Below are 17,500 nucleotides of genomic sequence, written 5' to 3'. Positions count from 1 at the left end.
AACGGCTTTGGTGGCGATTGTAATAGATTTATCTTTCCTGTGCACAAGATTAGCATCGTCATTTATCAGCAGGTTGTCATACAGAAATAACTTTATTCCGATACATATATATATATATGCAATAATATATATATGTATATATATATATAATAATATATAATATATATAATATATATATATATATATTCTTGCATGCGTGTGTATGCTAATATCATGGGCCCACGCACTAATTTTAGTACCAGCAACATTGGGATCAATCTTTTTAAATAACGGCAATATGCGTGTCTCTGAATATTCATTTAGCTTTGAAGACAGCAGGAAAATAATTTGCATTTGATTTTAAAATAGAAGCATAATAAAAAAAGAAATATACAAATTGATTAATGTGTGAGCACGCCTTTTCCTGATTATGGACACTGACATTCATTTAATAAACAAAATGTATTACATTATCTTTGTGATACATACTTTACAACAATGCTTGATTGTATATTTGAAATTTTAAGAGAACATGAATACCAAGCCCAATATTTTTCGCTGAAGTAAAATATACGAGAAATCTTAATGTTTGGAAGGACACAACTTTAAACATTAATTAATATGCATTCATGCAAACATAAATGTGGGTAATTCCTTATCAAAAGTTGAGTCACCCCTGTGATGATTTAGATATCATCAAACTGTTAAAAAGTTTTTTGAACCTTCACAAATAAAGTTATGACGAGCAATTCGCATAAACGATAGAGAGAGAGAGGAGAGAGAGAGAGAGAGAGAGAGAGAGAGAGAGTCTTCGGTTATGTTAATGGACCGGTTTCATGTCAGGAGTTGAGTTAGTCCAGTAGGTAATCAAGAATTCAGTTAAGAAATTTAAACTACAGAAAAAAATTCCAATAACCCTTTAACTATTATAAAAAAAACAATGCGTGTAAACTATAAAGAACATTATTCACTTGCAGAATCAGGTTCAGCACCGTAAAGAAGGTGGTTGTTTCAAAAACAGCAGAAACTAATACATCGTGTAACTATAATATGCAATTTCACGTGTGCTCGTTCTGCAGTAAACAAAAACAAAACGATTCTGTAAGAGGCAACTATATGAGTATGGAATCCCGCCCCCTTCCCCCATTTTTTCTGGATTCAAGACCTTCAAGATCTACAACTTCGACAGGCCAACCTTGACTAAACATCCGAATTCTTGTGCGACTATTTCTGTCTCAGGGATAAGCCCCAGCCATGGACATCCACCTGTCTGGCCATTAGGCCCCTTATTAACATTCGGGTCATTTTATCCGGTGGGACTTTTCCAGGTGAAATGGGCAGAGGAGACGTGGGGGACTTCCGATCACACTCCCTTCTCATGAGACCAGATTCCAGTCATGGCATTTGGTTGTCCTTTAATTTTATGACAACGAGACGGCAATAGCATGTGGGCGTTCTCAACTTCCTTAGGAGAGTCCGATGGGAATTTGCCGCGAGGTATTTATCCCCGTTCAGTGCCTTTAAATGCAGAGGAATATCTGACGCGACTAAGATAAAGATAAAAGATAAAGATAAAGTGAGCGTATGGCTACCGTTGGTCTCCCAGATATCAGACACAGGGAGGCAGACGTCAAGAAAGTGAGACCTTGGTTTTCGTTTTCCAGTTCACGGCACTTGATGATAATTATGATAATGTCAACACAAGGTTAGGATTTTTTTCCTATGCATTCAGATAATCATCATTATCATCATCATCATTATTATTAGCAGAGTATACAAGCTTCTATGTAACGAAGATACTATGGAGATTGTGATCAGGCTTCAACTAAAGCCCGTCAAGTGCAAAATTGTTCTTGTCTTTCACTTGTCCATTCAGCTCTCTTGAGAAACAAGATTGTCGTAATGAAAAATGTTATATAATTTACTACAAAATATACAGTTCACTTGCCAAGGCCTAGAAAAAGAAAGTATAACCTCTCTCCATTATCCGAAAGTTAAGATGACTAAGTAATCTCACTGAAAAGAGTTTTTTTTTATTATTAATTGCCTACATAGAAAAATTTTTCAATGCAATATTGTTAACCATATGCAACTGAAAATTAGTATATGGATAGAAATAAGCACTTTACAAGAGAGTGTCCAAAAAGAGAGGCGCAAGTGCATACCCTATATCACATGTGTGTGTATATATATATATATATATATATATATATATATATATATATATATATATATATATATATATATATATATATATATCCGTGTGTGTATGCGTGTGCGTGTATTCAGAGAGAGAGAGAGAGAGAGAGAGAGAGAGAGAGTCCAGCCTTATGACCATGTGATCTGGAAGTATATTACATGCTGATTGTATCCAGCTCTTGTGAAAGGGGCTTCCCTTGTACATTATACAGTCTGTGTGTTAGAGAGGAGGGAGGAAGGCCGGGAGTATGAGGAGAAAGGAAAGTGTAGGTAAGGACGAAGAGAAGACAAGGAATGAGATTTTTCCTTGAAAAACTATGGTCAGAGAAGGACTACCTGAATCTGCACCCATGTCTGACCTCCACCTTCACATCATTCCTCTCTCTCTCTCTCTCTCTCTCTCTCTCTCTCTCTCACACATTTTTTCTAAGAGTATTTGTAATTTTTATTGGAGTCTATATATTACATGAATTATGTTAGATGAAGACGAAATGTCTTACGAAACAGAAATCGATCATGTATGGAGTGGTTCCCTAAATGCTAAATACAAACAACCGTTCTCCTTCATCGATATGTAGACAGACGTTCGTCCCTAGCCTTATTTATCTGGTATCCGTCAAGTCTTTAATCGATAAGACGAAAGTCTACTTCGTTCTCTCTTCTTCTTTTTTTTTTCTCGTCTCCTTCGCCGGCTGAAGTGGCCGCCTTGTCTCTCACCCCAATAGGCTGAATTCAACCGGCTTCTCAGCCAAGCGAGGTTAAGTGAAAATGCAATGCGAAGAAAGAGGCTGAATCCACTTACTTTCTAAAGAAAGAAGTCCTGGTTGAAGCTCTCTCACGTTAAATGATGGTGAATGCAATCTCTCTTTCACACGGTGTCGACGGAAATGAACCTTGATCTGCTCAAATAGAGAGCTAAGTTCATTCCGCCTTTCGACCAATGACGCCGAGTGTAACCTGCCTCTCAACCTGTATGACATTTGGTTCAACCTTCCTTCCAAGCAGAAGGGGACGGAAGAAGGATGAATTGCTTGGATACAACCGACAAGCAAACAAAGACGCCCCTTGACGTCGGGTTCACTCCATGGAAGATTTCGAATCGTCTCTTTCCTTCCCCCAACTCCCCCACCCCATCTCCTTCGCTGTCTCCTCCCGAATCCCTTCCTCTCATCCTCCCCCACCATTCCCCTCCTAATCCACTTCTCTATCCCCGCCTCCCCAACTCCTTTCCTTCCCCAGCCGCTGAAGCTATGACATGACGCCGAGGTGAGAACGAACTTTACTGCAGTCGTCAATCATTCATGGCTGATCGGCCTCCCGTATTCATCATTCAAATTATGACCTTTTTACGGGCTTTCCCAAGCAAACAAGAAACAGTTGATCGTACGGTCTGCTTATATGGCAAGGACTCTTAATTATATGAATAATGCTACTTGTGTACAATCAATAATAATGTTTCTCTCGTTCTTTACTAAGAGCAGAACGAGTATGACGTTAATGTTTACTCTTATTTCATATCAGAGGTTATTATTGGAATGCTGCTTTACCATGCCTTTACAAGAGTATAAGTATATATATATATTATATATTATATATATATATATATATATATATATATATATCTATATATATATATAAGTAATAAGCTACATATGTCGTTTAAATTTTTTAAAAAGTTTTCGTAGCTTAATGCTTGTATATAAATCACGATGATGTAATAAAAATGCATTAATATATATGTATATATATATAATATATATATATATAATATATATATTATATATATGTAAACCCGAATAGGCTTGTGCATACAGAAGCATATGTTTAAATGCATACGTGAAAATTACACGCCCGCTCAAGACAACACTGAAACTGACAAGTAAATACAAACAAACAAACAGCAATAACGACCAGACCAGACTGACATTGACCAGAACGACGCGAGTGAAGGGAGTCACAAGAGACGGACGTTGCGTTATGGATGCGAGAAAGTAAAGTAGGCGAGTGGCGGATTACAAGGGCGCGCTATTCCAGATAGAGAAAGCATGCGAAGAGAATGCACTGTCGCTCTAGGACACGGTTGAAGAGCAGAACTCCGGGCTGGCATGAGACGAGTTGAATGTAGCAAACAGTATCACAGAACACCGAGAGTGTAGACCAAGTCGGACCTAATACCAGGGGCGCTGCATACCACTTAGTATAAGAATCCGAGTTGGCAACAAGGTTGTTTCAGCCAACAACAACAGTTCCGTAGAATGGCGAAAAATAAAAGAATTCGTATTGGCAAGAGGTTTTCTTAACCTATGTCAACAAGAGAACAAGACACCAAACGGGTCTATAGCTCGAGTTGACTACAGGCTAACAAATTCTAGAATCAGAAATGAAACCCAGTAACAACCTTTAAGATCATCGATAAGAACAGGATATCTCGCCCGCTTAAGGCCAGTTTAATCTAGTAACAAAGTATATAGGACGAAGAATGAGGAATATTCCAAACCAATCTAGGCCTATACAGATATATACATTCATAGTATGTTATTCGATCGATTTCCCCGATTCTTTTGTAGGTCCTTTTTTTAAACGTTATTTATTTTGAATTTGGACTTTCTGCTGTCCACTATTTATCTATAATCTTGATCTAGTATTCTGTTTTGATCTAAGAGTGGTATGTTTCTTTGCCTTTAACGCATCATGACAATTTAGGACTCAAGTACTAGCTAAAGAAAATAAAGAACTTCTTTGAAAAATATATAAATCATTTTCTGTTCAGTTTACTCGTCTCTTAAGGCTTTGGGTATTGCCATGATCAGTTTTATTGTTGGTACATTAAGTTTTATGTTCGTTAGGAAACTGATAAGTCTAAACCTTCCTGCGGGGAAAGAAAGCCTGAATATTCAGCCGAGAAATCGGATGTGTTCTCAGATATGTTATGACTAAGGCCCCGTCCACACGGCCGAGCTTTGCTCGACGAACTTGTTCGATGTGACGTTAGAAGCGGAGAAACTGCGGTAAAGTTCTGACTTTTCCCGCTGTTTCTCCGCTTCTGACTTCACATCAGACAAAGTTCGTCGACCAAAGCTCGACCTTGTGGACGGGGCCTAAGCGTTTCCTTTTTTGACCAAAAAGGTTCTATTCTTACCATTTGGTAAAACTAGGACCTTTATGGCCAAAATAGAAACTTTGCGGTGCAAACTAGGATATTTTTGACAAGACTACGACCTTTTTTGATCAAAATAGGAATATATCGGTCATAACATATCTCAGAAAACTTACGATGAAAATTTTTAAATTTATCAGCTGAATAAAACCGGTATTGCTTTATTGGTAAGATTCAACCACACAAAGTTAAAAAAATTCTATTGAATTGTGTTAATTGATTTGATAAAATTTTGGATGCCAAGCCAGGCACTGGGACATTTTTTGGCCGGTCAGTTAGAACAGTGGCTGGACAGCAAATAAAACAGAAAATAAAAGAGGAAGTTCAAGGATCCTAAGGTGATAAAGGGGAAACCTCACAATTGTGCTAAGAAGCGATAGGAAAGAGAGGTTGGAGAGTAAGAATGAGGAGAAAAGGGACTGAAAAGCGGGTGCAGCTAAGGGCCAAAGAGACGCTGCAAACACCCATTAATAATGTCCACAGTACACCATATGAGTACACTGGCAGGTTGTGGCAAAGATTTAACCGTTTAAGGCGCTCAGAAACTATGCCATTGAGTTGCGTATAAGATTTCATTTGAAGTTTCTAGAATTGTTGTAAGAGCAGGAATGAACCAGTGTTAATCCTTATATTTAGCAGAATGATTATCATAATTTTCTTTGTAGGGCAGGAAAAATAACTATAATCATTCCCATTTATGTTAAATATGTTCAGATTACTTTTTCAATTAGGAATGTTTACCTCCTCAACGTGCACTTGTATCTATAATGTATGTTCTATATTCCTTTTTCTCTACCTAATGTGCTCACTGGGAAGTTTGACAGGGAAAGGTAACCAAACCTCTACAGTATGAAACATCCACTTGTGTAAAAAAGGAGTAAGGGAAGTCTAGTATGGCGTTTAAATGTTATGTGATTTTGTTTTATCAATAGTAGTACTGACCGTAAGGTGCGCACATTCAGATGAACAAGCCAAAATTGCTTTTACTTTAGTAATTATGTCTGTAGGACAGAATTGCGTTATTTGCTTTCCTATAGTATATAATATATATATATATATTATATATATATATTAAATATATATATATATATATATACATATACATATAACAATACATATACATTACATATAACATATTACATATAGATATATATATATATATATATATATTATAATATTCCTTTATAAATTTATTGTATGATATATATACATATACATATATATAGATATAATAGATATATATACGTCACATCATTTTTATGCATTTTTCTTTTATTTTGAAATGTTATTTCCCCCTTCTTCGTGAATATCAATTGCTGCTGGTCATAAATACAATGGCTATATTAAATACTTTATTCTTATCAGAATCTGATGAACTCATCATAATTACGGTACACAAAAATTTATCATATACATTGTGCTAGTTCAGATATATATAATACATATACATACACGCATATATTTCTATACATATATGTGCATAAGTATACTACATACAAATCAATCATCATTGTCATGGACACCCCAAATATAAAGACATGTTTTGACAGGACAAGAATCCAAGAGACAAAAATTATTGGACGCTTGTCAAAAGGAAATTATGGATTAAAAACTATAAAAGCATTCTAAAATAAACCGGTCTTAGAAAATGAAATTGATTTGGCTTGACTCATTACATTAACCGAAAGCCAGTCAGGTTAAGAAAGTCCAATATTGCCTCTAGGCATATTATTGCAAACTGCATAATTTGAACTTTAGAATTTTTCTTGAATGGCGGTCTAACCAAAATTTAATAAAAAAAAAAAAAAAAAAAAAAGGAAGTCAAGTGCTAATCCTGTGTGAATTTTTTGAGTTTTAAAACTTGTGCGAGCAACTCTACAATTACATTAGGGCGTTTTTGTTATCACAGATAGTCGAAGGAGCCCAGCTCCCCTTTCTCTAAAAATAGGGAAAACGAGAGAAAAAATAAAGAAAATAAAGAAAACAGAATCAGGACCACACAACCTTCATTGATGCATAAACTTTGGCACTTTTGATGTTGCAACTTTATGTCTACAATGAAGGACAGACTCTACTTTACCAATGCGTCACTTTCCTTGCATAAAAAAAAGACCATACATCCGATCAACATGTAAGGATAAAATAAAAAGATACCATGATTAGGTATTATCTCCACTAAATCCTAGATATATAGAAAAATAACAATTGTAGGTAGAGCGAGAGTGTACTTGGTGTGGGAGGGATGTGACGTTGTGATATGGGATGTGATTATCATGTGGGGGAGGGTGGGTGGGTGGGTAGATGTGGGGGAACAACGAACGGGCGGTGTGTTTGAACTATAGATTGACCGACTCTTTGTAGCAATCTGTGATGTAGGTGGCAGTGTCGGTCAGGTTTTTGAGACAAGCGTGCAGCCCCACGAGGTGGGAGTGAAGAGCCTGCGTGACGTTGTTTGCGACCAGGGTGTTCTCCTCCCCTTCCGAACTCCTGTCGTCGTCTTCTGCGCTTTCCGAGCAGGTCTCCGCGACGCTGTCCATCTCCGAGGTGTTGGAGGAGGAGTCCGAAGCCAGGGACATCGTGCTCTGTCGCCTCAAGGCTTCCTTCTTGGCCTCGTCTCTCGTTTCGCCTTCGTCAGTCCACCGGGTGCTGTTGATCGAGGGCAGCATCATCGGGGTCCTGTCCGTTGTGGTGGTGTCCTCGTCGTTGGAACTCGCTCCCAGGATGAGGTCGTTCTTGACGGAGTTCAGGAGCGAGTAGTAGCTGTAGGGGTCGCCGCCGTTCTTCAGGAGTTTGGGGACCTTCGAGGAGGGCTTCTGTGCCACCACTTCCATGTCGAGAAGTCTGTCAAAGATGAACAAAAATTTTTGGAGTATTAGACAACTGGTAGTCGTCCTATTCATAGTTTTCTTGTTTATGAAAAAAACTATCAATCATTGAATTATAAAAAAAACCACAACTGCTTTGTCAGGACAACGTGCATTATTATTATTATTATTATTATTATTATTATTATTATTATTATTATTATTATTATTACCAACCATAACTGCAAATGAAGCTAAATAGAACTCGCTTACAAACGTGATGAATATTAATCTACAATATAAACTGAACTGTAATATACGAGACGCTGCAGTCGAAAACTGCCTCAGAAAAGCAAGTAAAGAAGAAGTATGTAAACAAAAGAGAAAAATAACTGGAAAGCAAACGAGTTTTACCTTCTTCAGTAGTTCTGTGATTTGGGTAAGAGCGAAGGTGGACACCCTACCCGACCATGCACTGGTCTTCATTTCCGTTTATATACATACATCATACATACATACATATATATATATATATATATATATATATATATATATATATATATATATATATATATATATATACACATTAACAAAGGTTTACTTGTTTCTTGAGGTTAGGTGTCTATGACAAGCGATATTTCTAGCTTTGAACTATCGTATTTCCTTTATTTTAGTTACAAAGATCAAGAAAGAGCAGTTTTAAGATTCTGATACTTTATTTATTTCCTTTAACAGATAGTTAGAAAACACAAAAGAGTAGATAAGTTTTTTATCAGTCTTCCATCTCTTTAACCGTATATAAAGGAGGAAAGGAAAATATAAGAATGAGTATTCATAATTCCCTATTATCTTCAGTACCACAAAAAGATAAAATGACGTCATTCGTTATAAAAAAAGAAACAAAATTATATGTAATTAACTGTAATACGGATGATACAATGTCTCCTTTGTGATTGTAAAAGTAAAATGAAACGTCATTCTGGCTGACAGGCTCCCAGCTGTCAGAGAGAGAGAGAGAGAGAGAGGAGGAGGAGAGACAGAAGAGAGAGGAGAGAAGAGAAAGGAAAATAACGAGAGAGACGAGAGCGAGATCGAGGGAAGCAGAGAGGAGAGAGAAGAAGGAAGAGGACATTCAAGATGGAGCAGCTATAATTTAACACATGCACAAGAAAAACAGATTTGTACTATGTCGTCTCAATCACTTTCTTTAATCCAGTGAAAGAAAAATTCCAGTTCAAAACTATTTCAGTTCCAATTTCAGTCTCATTGCTTTTATTTCAATCAAAAGATGCCTAATAATAATAATAATAATAATAATAATAATAATAATAATAATAATAATAATAATAATTGTTGTTGTTCTGACTACCATTCAATGATTCCTAAATCGAGTGAATCAGTATCTGAGATAAATTCTTACTGAGTGAATTAGATTTTTTTTTTTTGAATATAAAAAAGTCATCATGTTAATAATTCCCCTTAACAGAATACAACTACCAAACCCCATGACAATCTCTATAAAGTGATAACGACTCCTGACTGAATAATGAACACTGAATAAAAACTAAAGCCAATGAGTGAAGCCTCCTTACCTGCATGGAACCATGATGGTCTCATTCATGTTATTCACGGCCTTGACGAAACGATCCATGGCACAGACGATCGACTGTGATGAAAAGTCGTTCAGGTCTCTCGGGTTATTCAGCCGGACACTGAAATGGATGATTGTGAATGTGAATGACCCAGTGTATGACTCCTCTAATGTTCATATTGAATTCATTTTCTGTTTGTTTAACGGTGCCTCAATCAATGGATAATTCTTCAGGTTGGGGAATGAATTTATGATGTCGATTTTAAAAAAATCATTATCACCGAGAGAATTAGAAGTCTAAGTGTAATGTTCACAATTCTACACGAATGCAAAAATGCTTTCATCCATCTGATATTCAGTTCATTCAGCAACGAAAAGTTGGTATGCTAATTCATTCCCAAAGGGCAATAAATATACATCATGGTTTCTTCATAACAAAAACGATGTAAGTAAGAATTATTCATTGATGTTACTGGAGTCAGCAGAATTAAAAACTCAATCATTTCAATTTGTGGTTGAATTGAAATATAAAAAAATATTGATTTTCACCTGGCAAAAATTAATTTGATTTTATGAAGGGACTTCTGACAAAAAACATTTTCCGTTTATTTTTTTATAATTAATCTATTAGAATTCACAACTGAAAGTTAATCTGACCTTCCAATATCATATATCAAAGCATTTATCTTAAGCCTGAATTCAGTTTACTGGCGTTAAAAAAATAATGATGAACTAATTACATAAGATAAAAGACCAAAAAGAAAAAATACAAACATACAAACCAACTACGAAAGAACAAAAAACCATACATACAGACAAGTCAATGACTTTGCTTAAAAGTGACACCAAAATAAAGCTTAGAGACTTTTAATGTTTCCTTGTAACTCGCATTCGTAAAGCGTAATCTAAGGAAGAAATATTCTAAGTAAAATTAAAAGGCAGCCTAGACACCGTGTTCATTAATATAAAATTAAACAAATGAGTAAAAAAATCAAATATGGAAAAGTCAGTAATAAAGGAAAAATACATAATGTAAATAGTCTTATAATCCATCGTTGTTAATAGCTCCGAGTACCTCTTAAGAAACAGCTTCGTTATTCAACTGAAAATAAATCAGACTTCCTATATATACAAAAAATAGTCCTGGTAGAGAAAATAGACCTTGAACAATTCTACTAAAGCAGTGAAAGTACGAATATATATACGAAGAATTTATACAGAACGGAATAAAAATTATGATGCAGTTGTAGTGAATACAAAACCAACAAGCGAATCTGTCACTAGTGCTACGTGTGTTTGCCTACTTATCAGTTACGGAAGACTGATAAATCATTCTAAAAAAAAATAAGGCTGACGTTGAATATTTAAGTTATCTGTATCCTGTCATTTGAACTTATATCATTACATAAAACCTCCTCGCGTTTGAATGCTTCTATTGAAAGTATACATATATATATATATATATATATATATATATATATATATATATATATATATATATATATATATATATATATATCGATTACTTTATCGGAACATGCAAATGAAGTCATCTCGACCGAAGAATGAATCATTTACTTGTACATGAGTCACGAACCGGCAGCAAGTCAAACACACACGTGCCCACATACGTACATGCATACATACACACCTCGGGAGGAATGCACGATCAATCAGTACTATAGCCTAGTTCCTATAATTTTATGAAGAATGTATATTACTCTTTAATGCCATTTTAGCTCCAAGGAATTTAAGTTTTTGCTTGCGGTTTTTTGTCGGGAAAAATCGAAAAGCCATAATGTTATTGAGTTTCTTGTCCTGTATACATACAGTATACTATGATTGTGATTCTCTCTCTCTCTCTCTCTCTCTCTCTCTCTCTCTCTCTCTCTCTTTCATATACATTGACATAAATGCATATATGTGTGCGTTAATTGTGAATGCATATTTCCGCGTGCGTATGTTTACCGCGTTTTTCACATATATATGACACATTTCTCGGAATTCTTTCAAAACCTGTAATCAGAGCTTAACCTAGTTTAAAGCGGGACCTATTAAGTGATCCATTAAGAAAACGCCACTCACGCCCAGTTTTAAATTAATTAGTATGCTAATAATTCATGCAGGGAACTACAAACATCTGAATTATATCTACGCTTGAATGTTGCCAGTCTTTAGATTTATAATTCTTCATAATAAACAATTGCCTTCAGTTGATATGTCATCATGAACTTACGAATTGTATACTAAAATACTAATGATAAGGGAAAAATATTGTCACCAAATTGTCGCAGCAAAAATGAATAACGCATTAGTCATATCACTACTTTTGAAGTTCTGGGACATGACTCAACTACATTCGAGTATTATTCAGTTATTTCGTACCTTAGCCATGACGACAGCTACAAAAATACACAAGAATATATTTGGTATTTATTGACTGATACGTGGCGCTGGATGTGAATCTATCGGAAGTGCACCACTGATATCAGCAAGAACGATTCAGTTAATAACAGTATGAAATGATTCGGAGGCAAAAAAATCGTAAAACCAATTATAACTTAGTTCACTCTTAGTAGGAAATGACTCTCAATGCATACTGAAACAAACACACGCACTACTGCCCTTGCATTGAGCCTGCATCCCACGTACCCCCAGTGAAACGATATCCTTCTAAATAGTTCAAGGCAAGCCCCTCGCAAGTCACGTCACCAGTAACGGAAGGATCTCTTGGGTATGTCCGCTAAGGACTAGGAATGAAGGTACGCTGCGATGAAGTTAGTCATCCTACAGGAGTTCCCAGACGTAACAAGGACAAATAAAAGAGCACACGTATGAGGACCCCATTTCCTTGTCCCCATTTCTCTCTTCCCTTAGCATCCGCAATTCCTTTCTGGAGTGCCTATCTTCTACAATTCCCCGTCCCTTCTATGCAACCCTTATCTCTTCTGCAAGCTCTCTCTCTCTTTCTCACTCTCTCTCTGTGCATTTCCTCTTTTTGCATTTTTCCCTATCTACTCGTATACCTGCAACACATGCACCCCAACGCCCCCCCCCCCCCCCCCCCCCCCCTCCTCCCTCTCTCGTCTATACCTGGCTCACTTCTACACACCCTCCTCTCTTCAGTTTTCCGAGGGTTTCTTCAGCTCCCCACTATTCTAACCACCAAAGATGACCGTAATAGCTGCAACGCCAGTGAGCTGAAATCAGCAAATCAATCAAGCAAGCCACCTTCTGGCGCACCTACCCCTTTCCCTCTAATCATTCCCATCTATTCTAATCAGCTATCAGTCTCTCTTCTTCGTATGTCGCGGTCACGACAAACCCTGTGGGGTCCGAAGGAATGCAGAAGCCCTACTGAGTTATCTTGCCAATACACATACTGTAGGGGGAGGCTATGCTGTAGGAGAGAAGAGCTTGGTAAGGGGCCAAGATATCTGACAGCGGAAAAATACCGCTGAGGGAGAGAGAAAAGGAGAGATTCCGTTGAGGGGAAAATCCCATCAGCTGGGCTACACGAGGCCCCTACCTTTAAGGGGGAAAATTTCGAGGGGAAGCATACAAAGCAAATTTTCGAAGGGACTCTTTCTTTGGCAAGGGAGCAAACGCAATTTAAACTTTCGAAGGGAAAATATGAATGAAGACTTACTATATTTCCGTGAGTTAATTGACAAAAGTTTTGTAATTGTGTGTTTTAATCACTTCAGTTAGTCTTGAAAGGGGCGATCTGAAGCAGAGAATGCAAATAAAATGAAAAAAAAGTCTAAATGAAAGTTTTCCTTTGTGAGAATAGAATCTTAGACGTCTATATTTCAAAGCCAAGCTGAGGCGTTTAAAGGGAATATGTAACTTCGATCTCACACAATAGGTGCCTCGTTTGGTTTCATTCTAAAATTGTTAACTTTCAGTGTGAAAAGTAAAGGACAAATTATTAGAAAATTATAAGAAAGCTCATCAATCTATTCCATTGTTACTATGTTTTGGGGTCCTTCGATATGCAAGGTAATAACATTCCCATTGCCTGACACGTAGCCATAGATCTGGAATGTTACTCATTGCAACAAGTACTGGAATGTCTGGGTGGGATCGGGTCATTCCAGATGCTCTGGAAAAGCTTTGTTTATTCGGTTGGGTTAAGGTCAGAAGGAAATGCTGGTGACGCCTATTGTTTGTTTGTCACTGACAATGAAGCTGAAAGTAGTATTTGTGGAAATTGAGATACATAAGAAGTTTCAGAATAATAATAATTATCTGTAAAATTACTAGGAAAATACACACATACTACGCACACAGAAACACACACACCACACACACACATATATATATATATATATATATATATATATATATATATATATATCTATATATATATATATATATATACATAATATATATATTATATACATACTATATATATATATATATATATATTATATATATATATATATATATAATATATATATATATATATATATATATATACATATATATAGATATATATATATATATATATATATATATAATCGTGTGTGTGTGTGTGTGAAGCATGCGTGCACGAGTGCAAATATAGTAGACTTCTGACGACATGGCTTTGTAATTGATTCCGAGCAAATAAATTCCAACTATTCCAGTACATTCCCGACAAAGGGCTGGCCGATTCCGGTAAAACCCACGCACGGGTCCCACCTATGACGACGGGATCCAAGGTAAACTCAGAAAAGGTTGCATATTAATGAATTCTGGGCCGGCTGAGTGAAGGGGGTGTCTTGACTTGCATTAGGTTGCCTAAATTCTTTCTTTCTTTTTTTAGGAACTTGGAAATACAAATTAATGAATATTGCTTTCGAAGGGTTCTGGGATTGTCTAAAGTGGGTAATTAAGAATATGATAGAGGGAGGTACATTTCTTTCCGAATTTCTATTAAAGCTTCCATGTAAGGAAAGGGAAATGAAACAATGTCATTTCCTAGAAAAGACCATAACAGGAACGTTATGAAATATTGCTTGTTATGGTTACTTGCTTACAAAGAGAGAGAGAGAGAGAGAGAGAGAGAGATGCTTCCATGGTGGGCCTAAGGACTCTCCAGATTCCTATTCCAAGGAGATGAGTCACCATAAAAGACAATTCGGTATAGCTTTTCATTCCAACCACGATTCCCAACCAGGATTCCAGCCCCCAATTCACTTTCATCGCGAACGAATTTCCTGACAAGACAGACAGACGGTCGACCTTATACCCCAGGTAAAAGTATTGGCCCTTCAACTCCTCCCACCCCCCAACCCCTTTCCATCCCAATTCCCCTTCCCCCGCCGGAGGCCCCTTCTACTCATACACCCTCTTACCAGAAACGCACACACACAACACGAACAGACGAACAGACATTTACACGTGCACACGTCCTCTCATACGACACACCTTTCCAATCCAGTCACTTTCTTACGTCAGACGTCATTTGCAGAAACAGCCCAACCTCAGCTATTCAAAACAAACGACTTCTAAAAGCCTCCAAAACAACTGAAAACGGCAGAGGGCCGACCATAACAAACAAATAAAGCTAAGTGGTTTAGATGCAATTGTCTTTTCGTCTTCAAGAAACGAAGGTTAATGACATACTAATTATCTATTCAGCAGTTCTGCTGAAATTAATAGTGATAAGAATAGCAGCATTCATTTGTAACACCAGTATAACTGGCACTAACCTTATTAACAACGAAACTGAGAAGTTAGAAACTGTTAATTTAATGAAATCTATTCACGAAAGAATTGGGGTCAAGGAGATATTGAGAAACTGGCAACTTCGTGACTAGCTTTACTAGGTCGAAGTACGCAAAAAATATATATACTATTACTAAACAAGCAAACACTGAGTTGACTATATAAATCCAACTGAAGCATAAAAACATATCCCTTATAAAGTTAGTAGTTTGGCGATGAGAATTTTGCTTCATTTTAATGTAAACAGCGCAACGGAGACTTATCACTCATGGCGGGGTAAACCCGTAGATTAGTGTGTTATTGTTTCGGCGGCCCCCTTATGTTTCAATATCTAATATTTAAACTGTTGACAACTTTCACTCAGGCTTTTAGATTCCACGAAGGAGCTGAGAGTATCGCTAAATTCTTAAGTAAAATTCGCGATGGCAATACCGATTTTTATGACAGAAACATAATTTTGAGTAATACCCACATACTGACTGGCAAGTCAGGCAGGTGAATGACAACGAGATTGTGTAAAATATCATTTTTTGTTGAAACTGTGTATTATTGGGAACTAATGCATGCTTCATGCTTTTGAGGACATGTATGAATTATATAATAGGCTGCAATAATTCATGCTGCACATTGTAGTCAAAATAACGGCACATCTTAAAAATGTAGAAAATGTAAGTTTCGGAAAATATAAACACCCGAAGGGTCTCGTGAACGTTGGCTGGTGAAATTAACGAAGTCACTATGTGGAATGCATTTTCCTTCGCTAGGCTACTTTCTAGGTATTCCAACGTTTGAAATTTTTTTATATAGTTTGCATTAATTCGCAACAGGTAATCTAAAGTTCCACTAATTATTCTTACTGATAATCAGTCTCAGTCTCTCTCTCCACTAAATGAAATCTCGTGTATTATCTTGATGAACACGCATAATGAAAATCACACTGAATCACGTTATTGACTTAAAACAGACATCGGCTGGTGTCATTATAAGCAAAGTCCATGAATGCAATTTAAAAGACACTATCACACACACACAGGCAAAAATGTGTTTTTTTTTTCTAAAGTTTTATTCAAAATATGGATTCTCGCTTACCTGTTGTCCATGAAACCCATGGAATGGTAGTTGTCAACGGATTCGTACAGCATTCTGGATGTTGGCTTGACTATGAGAGGGTATTGATGACAATGATTCTGAAGATGCTGCTGTTGCTGTTTTGGAGTTCGTGAAGGCATCCAAGTGCACTGTTCGCAATGATTTCAAGTTCCAAATTCCGAGGAACTGCTGTTGAAGGTGAAGTAGTAGAAGCTTCTGTTTACACAAGTATCAAGACAGGGAATGAAACAGAACTGCTTTCACTTTTACCACGGGTTGTCGTCCGTCAGTAACAACGGCACTAAATATCTTTTTTCTGTTTAAGGTAGTAGCTGCTTTAAGACCTCGTGCTGTGTCGAGGGCGATTGGCAGGACACTAACAAGGCCTGTGCAAATGCCAGCGATATATAGGTATCCCGGACAGAGATAAAAAGGGGGTAGATGGGTGCCAGGTACCTCCAGAGGGTTCGATAGACCGACCAAAGGGCTCGCCACGGAGACAAGAGCAGAGTGCTCAATACGAAGCCGACACAGCCCCCAGACACCTCCGCTCACATCCGCCCATGCAAGGGTGAGGCACGCACGCACGAACGGACGCGCTCTTTCTCTCCTAAGCTCCTCCCCCTCCTCCACCCTGCAGTCGCACTAACGAACAAACGCTCCCTCACCCTCCTACCAACATCTCATAACACCCCTCCTTCCCCCCACCTAGCAAGTTTTCTAACAGCGTCGCTTCTGTTTGTTTGTTCGTTTGAACAAAGGAACAAATAACTCTATTTGAAAATAAGTTAGATCGCTATTGCCAGCTTGGTTCATTCACAGGAATCCACTTGGATAAGTGGGGTTGGGATTGGGGCTGGGGAGGTGGGGTGGGGGGGGGGGGGGGGCGAGAGGTGGAAAATAGTGTTAACTATTGACCTTTTGCAATGACAGGTACAATGTCAATACTGCCTCTCGTTTTTTAGT

At 37.2% G+C, this 17,500-nt stretch overlaps 1 protein-coding gene across 1 annotated transcript; it reads right to left on the bottom strand.

Annotated features, from left to right (window-relative positions):
* Window positions 1-7,593: 7,593 nt before the first annotated feature.
* Window positions 7,594-16,869, bottom strand: LOC135222842 (mid1-interacting protein 1A-like). Its single transcript, XM_064261174.1, has 3 exons — window positions 16,535-16,869; window positions 9,732-9,851; window positions 7,594-8,176 (listed from the first exon to the last, which is right to left on the bottom strand). The coding sequence occupies exons 1-3, from the start codon at window positions 16,672-16,674 to the stop codon at window positions 7,672-7,674; spliced, it is 765 nt and encodes a 254-aa protein (XP_064117244.1). The 5' UTR covers window positions 16,675-16,869; the 3' UTR covers window positions 7,594-7,671.
* Window positions 16,870-17,500: the final 631 nt, after the last annotated feature.

Source organism: Macrobrachium nipponense, chromosome 8 (genome assembly GCF_015104395.2).
Source record: "Macrobrachium nipponense isolate FS-2020 chromosome 8, ASM1510439v2, whole genome shotgun sequence".
NCBI lineage: Eukaryota > Metazoa > Arthropoda > Malacostraca > Decapoda > Palaemonidae > Macrobrachium > Macrobrachium nipponense.
Note: the sequence above shows the minus strand (reverse complement) of the source record. Positions and strands in the feature narration are given on the sequence as shown.

Excerpts from the sequence above, each read along its gene's own strand:
- LOC135222842 (XM_064261174.1), bottom strand. The coding sequence starts at position 16,674 with ATGCCTTCACGAACTCCAAAACAGCAACAGCAGCATCTTCAGAATCAT. Across the intron at positions 9,852-16,534 it reads ATGGGTTTCATGGACAACAG|TGTCCGGCTGAATAACCCGA; the intron begins GTAAGCGAGAAT and ends CATCCATTTCAG. Across the intron at positions 8,177-9,731 it reads ACCATCATGGTTCCATGCAG|ACTTCTCGACATGGAAGTGG; the intron begins GTAAGGAGGCTT and ends CATCTTTGACAG.